Source organism: Festucalex cinctus, chromosome 19 (assembly GCF_051991245.1).
Source record: "Festucalex cinctus isolate MCC-2025b chromosome 19, RoL_Fcin_1.0, whole genome shotgun sequence".
In the NCBI taxonomy this organism is placed as follows: domain Eukaryota; kingdom Metazoa; phylum Chordata; class Actinopteri; order Syngnathiformes; family Syngnathidae; genus Festucalex; species Festucalex cinctus.
This window is the reverse complement of record NC_135429.1, coordinates 19,762,570-19,782,569: the sequence shown is the minus strand read 5'-3', so window position 1 is coordinate 19,782,569 and position 20,000 is coordinate 19,762,570. Positions and strand designations below refer to the sequence as shown.

At 43.2% G+C, this 20,000-nt stretch overlaps 1 protein-coding gene, 1 long non-coding RNA gene and 3 other non-coding genes across 5 annotated transcripts; 4 read left to right on the top strand and 1 right to left on the bottom strand.

Annotated features, from left to right (window-relative positions):
* Positions 1 to 6,206: 6,206 nt before the first annotated feature.
* Positions 6,207 to 7,632, top strand: LOC144007010 (general transcription factor II-I repeat domain-containing protein 2-like). The gene has a single exon (XM_077506249.1). It carries the CDS (start codon positions 6,457 to 6,459, stop codon positions 7,630 to 7,632), a length of 1,176 nt encoding a protein of 391 aa, XP_077362375.1. The 5' UTR covers positions 6,207 to 6,456.
* Positions 7,633 to 11,894: 4,262 nt separating this feature from the next.
* Positions 11,895 to 14,371, bottom strand: LOC144007987 (uncharacterized). The gene is made up of 3 exons (XR_013280498.1): positions 13,668 to 14,371; positions 13,490 to 13,591; positions 11,895 to 13,409 (listed from the first exon to the last, which is right to left on the bottom strand). It is a non-coding gene; the product is annotated as an uncharacterized LOC144007987 (long non-coding RNA).
* A 1,885-nt stretch (positions 14,372 to 16,256) lies between these two features.
* On the top strand, positions 16,257 to 16,329 carry trnav-cac (transfer RNA valine (anticodon CAC)). The gene has a single exon. It is a non-coding gene; the product is annotated as a tRNA-Val (tRNA).
* Positions 16,330 to 18,860: 2,531 nt separating this feature from the next.
* trnav-cac (transfer RNA valine (anticodon CAC)) lies at positions 18,861 to 18,933 on the top strand. Its single transcript has one exon. It is a non-coding gene; the product is annotated as a tRNA-Val (tRNA).
* Positions 18,934 to 19,833: 900 nt separating this feature from the next.
* On the top strand, positions 19,834 to 19,906 carry trnav-cac (transfer RNA valine (anticodon CAC)). The gene has a single exon. It is a non-coding gene; the product is annotated as a tRNA-Val (tRNA).
* Positions 19,907 to 20,000: the final 94 nt, after the last annotated feature.

Here is a 20,000-nt window from a genome sequence, read left to right as displayed (position 1 = left end):
CCGGATCGCTGTCGAACGACCTCAAGACTCTGCTGGACAAGTACTACAATTCTAAATAGAGACACACGATGGGGAATATCTTCAGAAAATTGTTGTTTCGATATTACGGTTTGTGTAATTGGGCGGACATTCTGGAGAGAACCATTCTACATACTTCTGACCGAGACGGACGAATTGACAAAATGTTGTTGATTATGCAAAAAGTCAGATCATTGTCTCATTCGCTATTTCATGTATCTTGGGATTGTTTCGTCAGACGTGTTGTGAACGAGAGTCATTTGGGTTTGGCCAATACAATTAAAGCCGTTCTGGATGCATGGTGTGATGACGTGGGTGTAGGTCACCTGGTAACAATTTTGACTCTGTTTGTTGATTCTGCAAAATACTGTCTAGAAAATAACTACCCTTTAGACTTACCTGTTGAATTAAAAGAATTTCAAACCGTCGTTGAATTAAAAGTTAGTCCCTATGTCTTATCCCGAGTCCTTGAGTATATTAATTCTTAGTATTGCCTTTTAGCATTATGCATGTAATCATTTTTACTATTGTGTATGATTATACTATGGAAATCATGTAATAAACCAAAAAAAAACAAAAGAAGTCATGTCTGTGTGAATTTATCAATAAATAATCGTTGCATATATCATTTAAATTCATTTTCTGATGATGATGGCTGAGAGGAAGTGTATGGAGAAGCTTTACTACGATGCCTCACACCCGGCCAGTTTTGGTGGTGTAGAGCGTTTACACTTAGGTGTACAGGATGTTACGGGTAAAAAAGTAAATCGTGATCGAGTCAGGGGTTTCTTAATCGAGCAAGATGCCTACACCTTACACAAACCCGCTAGAATCAATTTCCCATTAAACAGGGTTTTTGTCCCAAGGGCGCTGAATCAATTTCAGGCAGACCTCTGCGATATGCAGGCCCTGGCTGGCGTCAACGATGGATTTAAATATTTACTGACCGTCATCGATGTTTTTTCAAAAAAAGCCTACGTACGCATTTTGAAGGATAAGACGGCTCCGCAGGTAGTTAAAGCTTTTGAATCTGTTTTGTCTGAGAGTGGGACGCCTCGAAAAATACAGACCGACGCGGGTAAAGAATTTTTTAACAGACATTTTCAGAACCTGATGAAAAAACACAACATTGTTCATTTTGCTACTGCCAGTGATCTGAAAGCCCAGGTTGTTGAAAGGTTTAATAGAACTTTAAAAACTAGAATGTGGAGATATTTTACGGCCAGAAACACACGCAGGTATATCGACGTCGTACAAGATTTAGTAAGTAGTTATAACGAAAGCTACCATAAAAGTATAAAAATGAAGCCCAATCAAGTTACTGACGGAAATACTCAACAGGTTTTCCAGAATCTATACGGTAATATGCCGATAGAGCAAAGTGGAAATTAAAAATGCGTTTTAAAACAGGAGATGTGGTGAGGATATCTAAATTAAGAGGAGTGTTTGATAAAAAATACGAGCAGAGCTTTACGGACGAATTGTTTACCATATCTGAATGTCTTCCTCGTTTTCCACCCGTCTACAAACTGAAAGATTATGACGGGGATGTCATAGAAGGATCGTTTTACGAAGGTGAATTACAGAAGGTGAGCGTATCAAAAGACCACACATTCCATATTGAGAAAATCCTTAAAAGGCGCACGATGAGGGGGCAGAGACAATTCCTCGTTCGTTGGAAGGGATGGCCCTCGAAATTCGATAGCTGGGTCCCCGCTTCTCAGATTGTAGACGTTTAAAAAAGAGTTTCAAATACAACTTGTATCAGAAGCCGGCATGGATCCCTTACACGATGGAGGATTCTACGTTACTCTACCTTCTAACGCTAGTATGGATGTGTATACGGACAACACAATCTCACAGTTCAGAGTGAATTTGGCCCAACACATTGATCTCGAAGGAAGTTGGGAGGTGGCCCTGACTGAGATTTCATACCCTCGTAGTTGGATAAACGTACCCGAAAACCAGACTACTTTCTATATAAAAGATATGACGCTTTCCAAAGCTAAGGATGCAAAGAACTCCGAGACAGCTAGGGGGTCTGATAAAAACGAATTTGTAACCCACACCTTAGATATTACATCCGGGGAATATGAAGATCTTGACAAGCTACGAGAGGCGGTTCTGTATATTATAAAAAATAAAATAGGCAACCAAATTTTACTCCATTACGATATTAATATGCGGAAATTTCTTTGGATGTCGTCAACCGGATGTTATAAGATCCGCTTTAATGCACCGTTGGCTTACATACTTGGTATGAAGGAAGGACAATGGTTTACTATAAAACCTAATTGGTTACCTGCCCCGTACCCAGCCGATATAAAGGCGGGTCAATACCATTTATACGTTTATACAGACGTGGTGCAACACCAGACGGTAGGGGATGCCTATGCTCCGTTATTGAGGACTGTTCCGATCGAAGGGAGATACGGGGAGTTTATTTTTAAAACTTTCAACCCTGCTTACTACCTGCCTATTAGTAGGAGACATATTGAAGAAGTAGGAATACAGATTAAGACGGATCAGAATCAGCCGGTTAATTTTAAATACGGAAAGATAATTATTACCCTGCATTTTAAACCGAGGTAAAAAACAATGGTCGTGATGGAGACACACCCTGACCTGTATCGCTTTGTTAATTATTACGAAACCCAAGCAGGAGGGTCGCTTCCGGGTTTTCACGGGGCCCCTGTGCAATATGGGCGAGGTTTGGGCTCCATTTTTTCTAAACTTTTCCGTTTTGTCGTACCTTTAGTCAAAAAAGGTTTTACAGTAGCGAAACCTCACCTGCAGTCGGCGGCTAAAAATATTGCCATGGATGTAGCAGGACGTGCGATGGAAAGAATACAGAGAAGAGAAAAGAATCAAGATGGATCCGGGTTAATGGTTTTGGCTCGAAGACCTTCGAGGAGACCGATAGGTCAGAGACTGGTTACTCATAAAAAGCGTAGGCGTGCAGTCAAAAGGAAATCAGTCTCAAGAAGGAAGCGCCGAAGAAGCAACGCCGACATTTTCTCTTAAACAATCTGACGAAAATGGCTCTTTTACATCACAAGTCGCAAGAATGCACTCTGTCGGAATTAGATTTGTTCTCACCCCCAATGACCCAACTTTCGATAGAACAAAGCCAATACGTCGAAATTTCACCCTTATCAGCTTTGACGGAGCAAGGACCCATTGAATTCTTCATACCGGGGGACGGTTCTAAATATATGGATCTCTCGGACACAATGCTTTACCTGCGTTTGCGAGTAACACACAGAGACGGCTCTCATCTGGGCCCCACCGACCACGTAGGCATCATTAACTATCCGTTAAACACAATCTTTACCCAAGTAGATGTTACATTAGGGGATAGACTCATCTCACAATCAAGCGCTACTCACCCTTACAGAGCTATGATTGAAACATTGTTAAACTTTTCAGAGGATTCTCTCAAAAGCCAATTTAGCACAGCCATGTTCTTCAAAGATACACGAGGGCGGATGGATTCAACATCGCTCACGGGCAACGATGTTAATGAAGGGCTGGTTCACAGAGCCCAATTGATTGAGGGGTCCAGGGAATTTCAACTCCTAGGCCCCATTCACTCGGATATTTTCTTTTGTGAGAGATACCTCTTAAATAACGTGGATCTAAGGCTAAAGCTAACAAGAGCCAGCGATGATTTTTGTTTAATGAGTCCCCCCGACGCTGATTGCTCTCTGAAGATAATAGGAGCCACCCTTTTTGTAAAAAAAGTAGCGGTCGCACCGGCCGTTTCTTTGGGTCACGCAGCGGCTCTCCACAAAGACAACGCGCTGTACCCCCTATCGAGGATCAACGTAAAGACTTACTCTATACCCCAGTTATCGAGGATCTGCCATCAAGACAATCTCTTTTTGGGACATACGCCAAAGTATGTGGTTTTAGCACTCGTCAATCACAGCGCTTTTGTGGGGCGGAAGAATTTAAATCCTTTTAACTTTGCCCACCACAATATTGAATACCTAGCCCTAACTCAAGAAGGGCGGCAGATCCCATCTAAGGCGTTTCAACCCCAATTTAACGCAGGAAACGCAGTGCGCGAGTTTCATAACTTGTTTTCCTCGACGGGGAGGTTTTTAAAAGATTTACCTCTAAGTATAGACCACGAAGACTTTCAACAAGGCTATGCTCTGTTTGCCTTTAATCTAAATCCTAGCCAGGACACAGAGGCTTTATCCCCTGTGTCCAGCGGTACACTCAGATTGGAGATGAGATTCAGGACCCCGCTTCCCCATACCGCCACACTTATTGTGTACGCTTGTTACGACTCTATTTTAGAAATTAACTCGAAGAGGGAAGTGTTAATGGACTATTACTGAGGAGATGAACGGAAGGGAATTGGAGAGTTTGATGACACGTTTACAAGGACATTTATTTGGAGGCGTTTACGCTTCGGACGAGTTATCCTCCTTGAAACCCTCGCCCCCCATATACTATATAGTTAATACACACCCCCGCTCTAAACCCGGAGAACATTGGTTGGCTCTCACCTTGGAAAAGGACGACTCTGCATCTTTTTTCGACCCCTTCGGCTTTCCCCCTGATTTTAAATATTACCCACAAAGTATAAAGTCTTTTCTGGAAAAGTATTCTAACCGTATAATTTACCATAATCGCCAGTTACAACACGAACTGTCAGCGGCCTGCGGCCCTCATTGTGTGTACTACCTGAGCCATAGAGGGTGTGGAGAGTCTTACCAGGATGTGATGGACTGCTACACCGACGATGTAATCAAGAATGATGCTATGGTATCTGCTTTTGTTCGGCGACACCGGTTTTTTACCTGCAAACCATGCGGAGGACAAAAATCATGTTCTTTCAACAAATTTAAAAAATGTCATTGTCTGTAACGGATTATGTTTTTCAAATCATTTATTCAATAAAAGCAATTTAAAAGGCAATACAGAGTGATGTGTTTTTCCTTACATAAAATAAGTGTCATATTTAAAACCCCTTCCACTTTATAGTCGAAGCAGTCCGTTTTCTTTTCTTTTTCCCGTTTGAAGATTCCTTAACAATGGGATTAGGTGTATATGAGCCGTTTTTTAGACGTCTCAACTCCTCGCGTGCATGTGGGTTAGAAACCGTTGTTTCGGGTATATTGAGTTCTGAGAGGGTGTGTAGAAACTCGCTCCAACCTCTAGGACCTTGCGATGAAACATTCTTGCCGATGAGATGTTTGAGTAAATCAGTCATGTGGGATCCTCTGACGGGCTTACCTCTGAAGATGAATTCGCTGCGAGGAGTCCAACCTCTTTCGTCGGTAGACAGTTTTCTTAAAACATAATCGGCGTTTTTACGGTAACGAGGAGGGATTGTTTGGACGATGTCGAGCCAGGCTTCATTCTCCAAACCCGTCGCTTCATCTGATGGGGATGTGTTTGATGTCTCAGCAGGTAGAGTCAGGTTGATTGGTCGTCGTTCGTTTTCCCCTTGTTTGAGCAACCCTAAATATCGTTGCATCAAGGATTGGTACTTTTTAATTTTCTCATACTGGTCTAGAGAACTATCTTCTAGGACAGACATGGGCATACTACGGCCCGCGGGCCATATACGGCCCGTTGGTCTTTTTAATCCGGCCCGCCAAACATCTCCCAGTTATATTAAAATATACCGGCAAACCTTGTTCATTTACTTTCCCCTGTAATGCCCACATTTCCCCAATAGATGGCGCGCTTGAGCATTTGCCGCCTTTTCTTCGCGGTTAAGCTTTTCCCAGGAGAAGCACTCTCCTCTGTTTCTGCGGTAAAGCTTTCCCCATTCTAAAAACAAACATGAGTTTATCAAAGAAAAGAAAAGTCGACAGTGAGTGCCGAGTGTTTAAAACAGAATGGACAACAAAATATTTTTTCAAAGAAGTCCGATCAAAGGCTGTATGCTTGATATGTCAAGAAAGTGTCGCGGTTTTTAAGGAGTACAATATTAGCCGTCACTTTGCTACGAAGCATTCTAATTATGCCAGCAAGCAGTCGGCGCAAGAACGGGCAGCTACGGCTGAGAGGATGGCAGCCAATTTACTGTCCCAGCAAAAATTTTTTCACCGACAAACTGCGCTTCAGGAGTCAACTACCAAGGCAAGCTTTTTGCTGGCATTCAAATTAGCAGCAGCTAGCAAGCCGTTCTCCGAAGGTGAGTTTTTGAAAGACTGCATGGTGGAGACTGCAGGTGTTCTGTGTCCGGAAAGTCAAGGCAAGTTCGAAAAAATCAGTTTGTCACGTCGGACTGTGACTCGCCGTGTGGAACTAATTGATGAACATATAACTAGCCAGCTAAACAAAAAGGCAGAGTTATTTCAGTTATATTCACTTGCACTGGATGAAAGTAATGACGTCAAAGACACCGCGCAGCTCCTAATTTTTATCCGAGGAATAAATGACAGCTTTGAGATAACGGAGGAGTTTTTGACCATGGAGTCCCTGAAGGGAACAACGCGGGGAGAGGATTTGTATGACAAGGTGTCTGCTGCAATCGAGAAACATAAACTACCTTGGAGTAAACTTGCCAATGTCACGACGGATGGATCACCAAATTTAACAGGAAAAAACGTTGGGCTGCTGAAACGAATCCAGGATAAAGTAAAAGAGGAAAACCCTGAACAGGATGTTATTTTCCTTCACTGTATCATCCATCAGGAATCACTTTGCAAGTCTGTATTGCAGCTTAACCATGTTGTGAATCCAGTTGTAAAACTTGTGAACTTTATACGCGCAAGGGGACTACAGCATCGTCAGTTCATCACGTTCCTGGAGGAAATTGATGCGGATCATCAGGACTTACTTTACCACTCTCGTGTCCGGTGGTTAAGTTTGGGCAAAGTGTTTCAACGCATTTGGGACCTGAAAGAGGAGATCTGCGCATTTTTAGAGTTCAATGAGAAATCTGACGAATTTCCTGAGCTACGAGACCAGAAATGGCTTTGTGATTTTGCGTTTGCTGTGGACGTATTTTCACACTTGAATGAGCTGAATGTCAAACTGCAGGGGAAAGATCAGTTTGTGCACGACATGTACAAACATGTTACAGCGTTCAAATCTAAGCTCATTGTCTTCTCCAGACAAGTTGCAAACACATCATTCACTCATTTCGCCACACTTGACACTCAGAAAGAGGCGACGCGATACGCAAAGAAATACAGCAAATCACTGGATGACCTGCACAGAGAATTCAGTCGCCGGTTCTCTGATTTTGAAAACATTGATGAGTCACTTCAGCTCGTGTCTTGTCCCTTCTCACAAGACCCTGAAACAGTACCACATGAGGTGCAATTGGAACTGATCGATCTTCAGTCTGACGCCACCTTGAAGGAAAAGTTCAACACTCTTAAACTTAACGACTTTTATGCTTCACTGAACGAAGCCACCTTTCCAAACCTACGGAGGACGGCACAGAAGATGCTGGCCTTGTTTGGCTCGACCTATGTATGTGAGCAGACATTCAGTGTTATGAACATGAACAAAGCCCGTCACAGATCCAGGATAACTGACCAACACCTCGGATCTATCCTGAGAATCGCCACAACAAAACTTACTCCAGACTTTGATGCACTGACAAAGCAGGGAGATCAACAACACTGTTCCCACTGAAACTGATGGTGAGTTTTCCTGCTGTGTTTATTCAACTGAAATGTAATTAAATTAATCATTAATCATTAATAGGTCAAATCCTGTATGTAATTTATTTAACACTCAATCCATCTGTTTTTGGCTCGGCCCCTCTGTCAAATTTTAGAACTCATTGTGGCCCGTGAGTCAAAAAGTTTGCCCACCCCTGTTCTAGGACCTCCTTCATTTTAAAATCCAAATTACGCTCCGCCGTCTCTCGAATGGTTGGTTCCGGCCTGCTTAAACGTTCCAGTTGGTGAGGTGAGACAAGAAACATTTTCTGAGCTGTTCTCAAACTCATGTTGGTTAAAGTTTATTTATTTATTAGACCGCCTAAAAGACTTCCGAGGACAGGGGCGAATGCCCCCAACAAGGGTAAGATAAAACCACCCTTTTGAATCAAGACCGCACGTTTTTTCTTCAGACTTTTTTTCTTATCGGCCAATTCTCTGATCACCTTCTTTTGCTTTTTTAGCCTCTTATACTGCGAAGGACTCAGCGGTATGTGACCTTTTAAGAGATTTAGAGCAATCTCGCAGAGAGCTTTCACCAAGCTACCGGGACCGCGCAAAAGTATGTCTTTACGTTTCTTGGGCTTGGCGTGAAACAAAGTTTTGAGCAGCGGAGCATTTCTTTTTAAAAGCTTCGACATCTTATTAAGTCTTGGGTATGTAGACGGTAGGCCACTGATGAGCTAGTAAGCCCGTCCTCAGTCTATATTGATCTGGACATGTCGGGGTTAAATCCACTAATAAATACCCGTGAGCGTCTTTGGTAGCGTCTTCAAAGCTTTCCAAAAAATACTTTTTCTTTGAGGGAAATATCTGATTAGCCAAAACACTCGTTTGTAATTTATCACGCGGGTTTTTAAACAACACCATATAATTACTGTTGAGGCTGATTGTCCGGCTGTATTTACCTTGATGAAAAATGTTCTGCGTTAACATGATGACGCTCATATTCCTATGATGTCTATATTGGGTAAAAATTCTTACCACCTCAGGGTGGTCCGACGCCTGAAAGATGACGTCGTCCAGAATAACCAAATGACTTTGACGCGCTGGAAACAAACTTTCATCCTCAAAAGAATCAGGGAGACCTTTCACAAAGTTAATATTTTTATTCAGCTTTTGAAGTTCCTCGTACAGAGGTTGAAAAGAAGTGTAGATCCATACAACATTGTCAGGAAGACTTTTCATAACATGGTTACAATTTTCCAAGATACTTTTTACAAAATATGTTTTTCCACACCCGCTTGGTCCAGATATTAAACAAGAAAAGGGGGGTTGAAGCCTCGGATCAAAATCAACTTGATTTAACTCCATTTCACAAAACACACTAATAACCGAAAGGCAGGGTGTGTCCGTGGGGGATAAGACGTCTCTTGTCATATACTACCCTGAACTTTTTCATGAATGACATGTTTTTTAGGTGAAAACCCTTTTTGTTACGCACGATAGTGTGTTGAGGCGTTTCAATCGTTCTGGTTTGTGTGCCTGATGAGTCAATGTACCCTTCGACTAAATTCTTGATGCTGTCAAAATTGACGCGTTTGCAAGTGTCATGGGTCTGTGTGATACCTTTTACCTTCATTACCGTTTTCATGCTGTTCCTAGTTTGGTAGGCGTAACTTTTAGGACCCGCTGAAACAAACTCCTGAATGCTATCTCCTCCCAACTCGTCAGTCAAATCCCCCAAATAGTCACCTAATTCCAAAGGACTTTCGCCGTCTTTGACTACATAGACGAGGCTGTCCGTGTCGGTGTACAAAACACTCGTCTGCAGTCGCTCCAAATATGCGTACATTTTTAGACGTGCATAAGCCGTGGTCATGCATGCTGCAAAGATGTTAGCGGTTTTGGAGGGGGGGACGTTGCAACGTCGGTGGTAGCTGTACTGCACGATCGACCTTTGATCGTTGAGGAAGTGAAAGGCTTTGATCTCGTACACCCCCGAAAATAACAATTCAAAGAAGCGTTCTGTGCTGCTTACAATCTCTGTTTTATCCAAATTATCACGCTGTCCCAATTTGCCCCAAAAGTTGTTGAGGCATAATTTAGACACCTGCCTCTTACCCGCATTCACATTTATTTTTGAGGGGTCTAGTCTAATACCTTGGTGAGTCTCATAGTTTTCGATGTACTTTTCCCTACCTGCCTGATCAACGACGTAGGAAGGATACCCCGAGGCCTCTTGCTTCCCTTTAAGGAATGTATCGATGTATGCTTTGAAGACGTCGCTACTCGACGAGTCAAAATGCCACACCTCCGTAATTTGTGATACGGTGTAGCCCAGCTCGAGAGCCTTGTTGAATTCAGGCGTAACCCAAACACCGGTTAAGGCTCTCTCGTCATCGTTATGCGAACACGAACTTTCTTGATTGTTAAGTTCTGCGCACGTGCGACAAAGTGTAAACACCAGTTTACCTCTTGCCGTTTTGTAGGGCAGCAGGGGGAAATAGAGGCCTCGTGGAGGGTTGACTTTAGCTCTGATGAACCCGAAATACTTTTGGGGGTCATCGAAATTGTCGTGAATGATGGTCGGATGTCCTAACGGATAGGCACATGTGCTGTTGACAAAAGGATAAAGCGATGTAACATCGACGTACATTACACGTTCATCGGGGGCAGCCGTATAATGTAACACGAAGGCATTCGTTCTCCCTCCAAAAAGAGCTTTACGTGGTATAAGAGGCTCAGGGAATTTTGAATTGCGCAAGAACTCTCTTATATCCGGATTTGACCTTTTTAACCGCAGCCACTCATGCTCCCACATCAACACAAGCTGTACACCGTGCTTGACTTTTAGATCCTGTATTTTCTTTTTAACCCTGTCAAACTTTTCTTGAAACGGTCGTTTACTCATAGGACACTTTTGAGTAGGATCGTAACATTCACGGCATCCGTGATAGAAACATCCGAGATATTCCCATACATATTTTACGCCGTCTATCAAAGCGTACCCGTCTACATAGTACTGCCCGATCTTGACCTCCCCCTTGTTTAAGGCGTGAATAATAGGTATTTTTTGGCTGTGCGCCACCCACATTAGGTATTGGATCGAGTCGCGTGAGAATGATTTGGATTGTTGTATGTAATTATCGGTCGGCGTAATAGCCAATGTTTTAGGTGTTAGGAAATTGTTCCGGAACACCTTCATGCAGGAGGAGGCGATAGTTACAGAATTGAACGGGTCTGTACCAGTCGCATTAAGAAACTCCTCTCTAAATTTCTCACAAGCTGTCGCCAAAATATTCACATCATTTCTGCAGTACATTAGAGCTTCCTGAGCAAAATTGAAGGTTCCCTTACACGCTACCTCGTACCATTCAAAAAACTTTGTACGATGGACCGTCGACATACGCTCTACCCCATAATATTTTGGATCAGGGTAGGGACCGATGTAATTTAAATGGTCTAGAGAGCTAAAGCCATGGGGGAAATACCCTTTAGTTTGATCGATGAAACCTAGAGCTTTAGGCAAGGAGCTGAGGGGCATCGTGAGGAAGGACAAGGAGTCGATGTACCCCAGTTTGTAGTCCGTATCTGAGAAACAAATGACTTTGCTCCCTTGCATAATGACGCTGACATTAACCCCCATGTCTACCATTTTGTTTAGAATGATGTAAGCGTCAAAACCTTTGGCGTTGTGAGCGATTAGTTTAGACTGTTCAAAACGAGGGTTCCTGACATAATCAAGAAATTGTTCGACGCAATCAAGGCCCAACCAATGTTTTTCCACCCCCTTTGTCGATTTGGTACACACTAGGTAGGGTTTGTGTTTACCGTCAGCACCTACGAATGTTTCAAAATCGTAGTAAATTATTTGTTTACAAGGCGCTTCCGGTTTTAGAGGCTGCATGTAACACAGATGAGGGTTTCCTCTCGCCTCATCACCGCCCTTAGGTAGAACCTCTCCACATACTGTGCATTTGGCTTGAGGGCATTTATGTGTAACATTCTCCCCCTGTGATTTGACGTAATATTCCACACTGCATTCGCTACATTTTTTATATTTCTCACAGTTGCTAGTCTCGGATTTTGAGGTCTGTCTGCGTTCTTTGTGTTTAACGAAGCAACTCTCGTTCTGACATATTTTGTTACAATCGTTACAATGAATGGCTTTGAACGGTTGTTGTTTGCAGGTAGGGTCGAGACAGATGTGACAATGCCCCTCACAACTATGTTGTTCTTGGTTTTTATGCCCTTTGTAACATTGTCTGCAAAAGAAGAATTCTCCTATGAACTCCTTAACCGATTTTATTCCATAATAGTGTCCGTCTAATAGCAGTAAGAACACTGAGTCCTCTGATTTGGGGTATTGCGTCTCAAAAAAAGACAGGGGGCGTTCGCAATCCGCTCTATAAGCTATAACGATTTTGCGTTTCACAAGCGTTTCAAATTTGTGTACGTCCCTCAGACTAACGGCAGTCTCACAAGTCAACCCCACGCTTTGCTGTAAATAACGAGCCCTCTGTGTAGCCTGATCAACAGTCAACGATCCGTCAAGCAGGTATGCTAACGATCTAGCAAAGCATAATTTATCATTTTTGTCATACGTTATGTACAAACATCTCTTCTTCTTTTGAACCATTTCATCATTTGTAGTCAAAATTAGTTTGCGTTTGGCACCTCCTCCGCCATTAACATCAAATACAATCTGTACAACAAGTTCTAGACTATTGTCGGCCAGTACCTCTGTATTAGATTGTGCGATGCGATCTAGCAAATTATGGACTGCGTCAGTTACGTCATTCGGGTCATTAACAGCATCTAGGTAACAGTGCTCACTCACATTTTCACCCACTATTTCTGCTTGGACTATATCACCGCGACTAGTCGATCTGATTACCTCCTGCACAGCTTCATTCAAATTATTGCCAATGTTTGTGTAGAAGGCTGCAAAATCAAGGGGGTCTTCGGGTCTCGTTGTATTTAGACGTCGTCTTATCTCCAAGTTGTTAAAATTCGGACGCCTAACTTGTCCCCCCACCTGTCTGTTTGTGTCTGAAGATTGTTGCAAGGTGGATTGTGTACTGGGGGTTGGTGCTGGGGGATGTTCTGCTTGAATGTGTCGATGTACCCGAGACTGTTGTTGGAGGTCTTGTCTAGCTGGTGTACTACTACCACCAGCTTCTGTCTGTTGCGTTTGATTGTGCGTGTATGGTTGGTATTGAAAGTTTTGTGTATTTGACACAAGTGTCTGCTGGCAATGTGTACTGCTGCTACCTTCTGCATATTGCATTTGATTGCGTGGGTGTGGCTGGGAATGTTGTGAAAATGATACAGAGGATTGCTGTTGGTCATTTCTATGTATGTCTGGTTCAAGTATGTCCTCAACGGCTTCGCCGTTTGAAGATGACTGGTTAAGACGTGCAAGAGCCCTCTCTAAAGGATTAAAGAAATCAATAAAATCCTCAATGTGTCTTATAGCCACAAACGGATCGCCATCATCGTCGACGATTTCATCAGGCATTTGAAAAGGCTCGATTTGCATAGAGATCTCATCGTTTAAGGCATTTACAATTTCAGCCAAACCTTGACCTACATTATCTAAATCCATGTCACCCCCCTCAGAGTTTTCCATTTCAGATTCGCTTTCAATCGGTGGAAACCCGACGAATTCACCTTCCTCTTCGCCCCTCACGTTTTCACGCCTTAATATCTCTTCTTCTTCTTCTCCTTCTTCTTCTTCGTCAGATATTATTATGACCTCAGGTTGAGCAGTCTCTGGGACCGTCTCGCTCAGTATATCACCACCTATAATCATACAACATTACCGGTTCATTTAAAAAATAGTAATACATAGGTTTTATTTTATTTAAAAAAAGGAAATTTACCGTTCACTCCTGCAGGTAATTCGTCATCCAATTCTTCCTCATCACTCGTAATTACGAAAATCTCCGGCTGTCTAATCCTCTCGTTCACATCCTCATTCAATTCTGTAAATATCCATTAGTAACAGTTAATTTTAAAGCAAGAAAAAGCTCTAAACGTTTCAAAATAAGAAATACTTACGCCGGATTCCTGGCACAACATCGCCATCTTGTGACGCTGAATAATAATACAGTTGAATTTCATCCAACAACGCTTCTAATTCTGTAAAAATTCAAATTTAAAATAAGAAAATACGAACTCATTCACTCATTCAAAAAAAATAAAAAATAAAATAAAATAAAAAAAACTCTCCTAACTCTATAAAATTAAAATAAATGTAAAACAAAAATACATATTGATACAGACTTATTCCAAAATCTCTCATAACTTAAAAATAAAATAAACGCTATAAGTATAAAAATAAAGGCATGCATCATTCCATTAAATAAATAAATCACTCACTAAGATGCTTGCTTTTCCAGAAGCTTCATTAAGATGTAGGTTTTTTTTATTTCATAGCAAAAACATTAATAGAAGTGAATATAAGTGCCACATTTGTATGAATATATATACATATATAGATAATATCAAGAGTTAATTACCTTGATTCATATTGGAAGCTCAGAGCCGATACCTCTTGAGAATTTTTCAGAGAAGTGAGTGTGGCATTGCGAAGGCCTCATATTTATACATAGAGGAGGGTGTGCAAAACGCAATTTAAAATCCATACATTTCTATTAGACCCTCAGAAATGACCCTCACAATTAGTTGCGTGTCCGTTCTTCTTCAGCCTAATTTAATTTTATGACCAGCAACCCCTCTGTTCTCACAGGGGGTGAGGAGACCTGCTCACCATTTTCCTCTTGTAAAATTGATACTGATATAAATGTAACCGTCAGAGTACATGCTTATTTTTGTAATATATTTTAGGAAGCGTTGTCTTTCAAACTAACAACATTATAGCCATCGTTTACCTCACACTTCTTCAGCCGCCCGTCTGTCCTCACACTTCTTTGACCCTCATGCAGCCATACATGCGCGTACGCACACACAAGCACAGACATACATTTGACCTCCCCATGAATCTTTGACTGCATATGCTTCCCCCTACTCACAGAAATATTGAACAAAAATGTCAGATAGTAACTATATCAGTAAGGGGAAATTATATAGTTTTATCCGTTTATTTTCAGATTCAACCCCAGCAGTCACGAACGACTCTTACAACATTTTTACATATAATGTATAACTTCATGTTTTTTAATTTCATAATACCAACCACCGTATCACAGTTTAACCTTAGCTTATACTTCTTGTTTTACAACCTCTAAAAATACAATCTTTGAGCCGTGTTTGCGCATACTTTTCCCCCTTCACCATAATAGAAATGGCTAGTACTTTTCCCCCGGCGGTTTTACCCATACTAAACCACTCCCTCCGATCACGTCATTCAATCTCATTATTATTCATTATTCACTCAATCTAGGGGGCGTGCACCGGATCCGGAAGTTAACCAAACAATTAGCATTTGAACCCGGGTCAGCCATGATATCTGCAAAAACAGGTAGGAACACCACCTACACATCATCCATCTTCATTAAGGGGTCATTAATCTTCATTAAATGACATCAGGAAGTCATTAAGGGTCATTCATCTTCATTATATAACACCTGGAAGTCATTAAAGGTCATGCATCTTCATTAAACGACATCCGGAAGTCATTAAAGGTCATTCATCTTCATTATATGACATCCGGAAGTCATTAAAGGTCATTCATCCTCATTAAACGACATCCGGAAGTCATTAAAGGTCATTACCCCTCATTAAATGACATCTGGAAGTCATTAAAGGTCATTAACCCTCATTAAATGACATCTGGAAGTCATTAAAGGGTCATTAATCTTCATTAAATGACATCAGGAAGTCATTAAGGGTCATTAATCTTCATTAAATGACATCAGGAAGTCATTAGGGGTCATTAATCTTCATTAAATGACATCAGGAAGTCATTAAGGGTCATTAACCCTCATTAAATGACATCAGGAAGTCATTAAAGGTCATTAACCCTCATTATATGACATCTGGAAGTCATTAAAGGGTCATTAATCTTCATTAGGGAGGGGTCATGACCCATACATGACCCCCCTAATCTAATTAAGAATGTCATCCATCAAATTTTGACAGAAGCGGCCTTGTAATATTCAGGCACAGGCAGCACCTACCCATTAGGGAATCGAACCCCAGTCTGCCGCGTGACAGGCAGACATACTATCCACTATACTAACGAGGAAAGGACTCTGTGTTTGCTACCTGAAAAGGCGTAGAGGGAAAACTGTCACTAAAATCAATGCCAGACAGCTATGCTGTTTGCCAATCCTGCCAACAGGGTGAAAACAAACGTCTGTTTCAATGGTCTAGTGGTTATCACGTTCGCCTAACACGTGAAAGGTCCCTGGCTCGAAACCGGGTGGAAACAGGGCAACTTTCTTTGTATTTGCAATGAAAACTGAGTATCCAAAAACTGAATTGCACATGCAGCCACCTGCCCGTCAGTGAATCGAACCCAAGTTTTCCGCGTGACAGGCGGAGATACTATCCACTATACTACAGAGGAAGGGACTCTGCGCTTGTTCCCTGGACAGGCGGCGAGGGAAAACTGTCACTAAAAGCGGGAAAGCCAGCCAGCTATGCTCTTTGCCAACCCTGTCAGCACATGACAGTCCAGTGTCTGTTTCCATGGTGTAGTGGTTATCACATTCGCCTCACACGCGGAAGGTCCCTGGCTCGAAACCGGGTGGAGACAGCGCAATTTTCATTGTATTTGCAATGAAAACTGAGTATCCAAAAAGCAACTCGCACAGGCACCACCTCCCCGTAGGGGAATCGAACCCCAGTCTTCCTCGTGACAGGTGGAGATACTATCCACTATACTAAGGAGGAAAGGACTCTGTGTTTGCTACCTGGACAGGCGTAGAGGGAAAACTGTCACGAAAATCAACGCCAGACAGCTATGCTCTTTGCCAACCCTGTCAGCACGTGAAACTTCAGAGTCTGTTTCCATGGTGTAGTGATTATCACATTCGCCTCACACGCAAAAGGTCCCTGGCTCGAAACCGGGTGTAGACAGCGCAATTTTCTTTGTATTTGCAATGAAAACTGAGTATCCAAAAGGCGAATCGCACAGGCACCACCTCCCCGTTGGGGAATCGAACCCCAGTCTTCCGCGTGACAGGCGGAGATACTATCCACTATACTAACGAGGAAAGGACTCTGTGTTTGCTACATGGACAGGCGTAGAGGGAAAACTGTCACTGAAATCAATGCCAGACAGCTATGCTGTTTGCCAATCCTGTCAAAAGTGTAAACACCAACGTCTGTTTCCATGGTGTAGTGGTTGTCACATTCGCCTAACACTCGAAAGGTCCCTGGCTTGAAACCGGGTGGAAACAGGGCAAGTTTCTTTGTATTTGCAATTAAAACTGAGTATCCAGAAACTGAATTGTACATGCAGCCACCTCCCCGTCAGGGAATCAAACCCCGGTCTGCCGCGTGACAGGCATAGATACTATCCACTGTACTAACAAGGACAGGACTCTGTGTTTGTTACCTGGACAGGCGTTGAGGAAAAACTGTCACTAAAATCGGGAATGCCAGCCAGCTATGCTCTTTGCCAACCCTGCCAACAGGGTAAACACCAACGTCTGTTTACATGGTGTAGTGGTTATCACATTCGCCTCACACGCGAAACGTCCCTGGCTTGAAACCGGGTGGAGACAGCGCAATTTTCTTTGTATTTGCAATGAAAGCTGAGTATCCAAAAACTGAATTGTACATGCAGCCACCTCCTCGTCAGGGAATCGAATCCCGGTCTTCCACGTGACAGGCAGCGATACTATCCACTATACTAACGATGAAAGGACTCTGTGTTTGTTACCTGGACAGGCGTCGAGGGAAAACTGTCACTAAAATCGTGAATGCCAGCCAGCTCTGCTCTTTGCCAACCCTGTCAGCACATGACACTCCAGTGTCTGTTTCCATGGTGTAGTGGTTGTCACATTCGCCTAACACTCGAAAGGTCCCTGGCTTGAAACCGGGTGGAAACAGGGCAAGTTTCTTTGTATTTGCAATTAAAACTGAGTATCCAGAAACTGAATTGTACATGCAGCCACCTCCCCGTCAGGGAATCAAACCCCGGTCTGCCGCGTGACAGGCATAGATACTATCCACTGTACTAACAAGGACAGGACTCTGTGTTTGTTACCTGGACAGGCGTTGAGGAAAAACTGTCACTAAAATCGGGAATGCCAGCCAGCTATGCTCTTTGCCAACCCTGCCAACAGGGTAAACACCAACGTCTGTTTACATGGTGTAGTGGTTATCACATTCGCCTCACACGCGAAACGTCCCTGGCTTGAAACCGGGTGGAGACAGCGCAATTTTCTTTGTATTTGCAATGAAAGCTGAGTATCCAAAAACTGAATTGTACATGCAGCCACCTCCTCGTCAGGGAATCGAATCCCGGTCTTCCACGGGACAGGCAGCGATACTATCCACTATACTAACGATGAAAGGACTCTGTGTTTGTTACCTGGACAGGCGTCGAGGGAAAACTGTCACTAAAATCGTGAATGCCAGCCAGCTCTGCTCTTTGCCAACCCTGTCAGCACATGACACTCCAGTGTCTGTTTCCATGGTGTAGTGGTTATCACATTCGGCTTACACGAGAAAGGTCCCTGGCTCGAAACCAGGTGGAAACAGGGCAATTTTCTTTGTATTTGCAATGAAAACTGAGTATCCAAAAAGCAAATAGCACAGGCACCACCTACCCATTGGGGAATCGAACCCCAGTCTGCCGCGTGACAGGCAGACATACTATCCACTATACTAACAAGGAAAGGACTCTGTGTTTGCTACCTGAAAAGGCGTAGAGGGAAAACTGTCACTAAAATCAATGCCAGACAGCTATGCTGTTTGCCAATCCTGCCAACAGGGTGAAAACAAACGTCTGTTTCAATGGTCTAGTGGTTATCACGTTCGCCTAACACGTGAAAGGTCCCTGGCTTGAAACCGGGTGGAAACAGGGCAACTTTCTTTGTATTTGCAATGAAAACTGAGTATCCAAAAACTGAATTGCACATGCAGCCACCTGCCCGTCAGTGAATCGAACCCAAGTTTTCCGCGTGACAGGCGGAGATACTATCCACTATACTATCGAGGAAGGGACTCTGCGCTTGTTCCCTGGACAGGCAGCGAGGGAAAACTGTCACTAAAATCGGGAACGCCAGCCAGCTATGCTCTTTGCCAACCCTGTCAGCACATGAAACTCCAGTGTCTGTTTCCATGGTGTAGTGGTTATCACATTCTCCTCACACGCGAAAGGTCCCTGGCTCGAAACCGGGTGGAGACAGCGCAATTTTCATTGTATTTGCAATGAAAACTGAGTATCCAAAAAGCAACTCTCACAGGCACCACCTCCCCGTTGGGGAATCGAACCCCAGTCTTCCGCGTGACAGGTGGAGATACTATCCACTATACTAAGGAGGAAAGGACTCTGTGTTTGCTACCTGGACAGGCGTAGAGGGAAAACTGTCACGAAAATCAACGCCAGACAGCTATGCTCTTTGCCAACCCTGTCAGCACGTGAAACTTCAGAGTCTGTTTACATGGTGTAGTGGTTATCACATTCGCCTCACACGCAAATGGTCCCTGGCTCGAAACCGGGTGGAGACAGCGCAATTTTCTTTGTATTTGCAATGAAAACTGAGTATCCAAAAGACAAACCGCACAGGTACCACCTCCCCGTTGGGGAATCTAACCCCAGTCTTCCGCGTGACAGGCGGAGATACTATCCACTATACTAACGAGGAAAGGACTCTGTGTTTGCTACATGGACAGGCGTAGAGGGAAAACTGTCACTGAAATCAATGCCAGACAGCTATGCTGTTTGCCAATCCTGTCAAAAGTGTAAACACCAACGTCTGTTTCCATGGTGTAGTGGTTGTCACATTCGCCTAACACTCGAAAGGTCCCTGGCTTGAAACCGGGTGGAAACAGGGCAAGTTTCTTTGTATTTGCAATTAAAACTGAGTATCCAAAAACTGAATTGTACATGCAGCCACCTCCCCGTCAGGGAATCAAACCCCGGTCTGCCGCGTGACAGGCATAGATACTATCCACTATACTAACAAGGACAGGACTCTGTGTTTGTTACCTGGACAGGCGTTGAGGAAAAACTGTCACTAAAATCGGGAATGCCAGCCAGCTATGCTCTTTGCCAACCCTGCCAACAGGGTAAACACCAACGTCTGTTTCCATGGTGTAGTGGTTATCACATTCGCCTCACACGCGAAACGTCCCTGGCTTGAAACCGGGTGGAGACAGCGCAAATTTCTTTGTATTTGCAATGAAAGCTGAGTATCCAAAAAGCAAATTGAACAGGTACCACTTCCCCGGTGGGGAATCAAACCCCAGTCT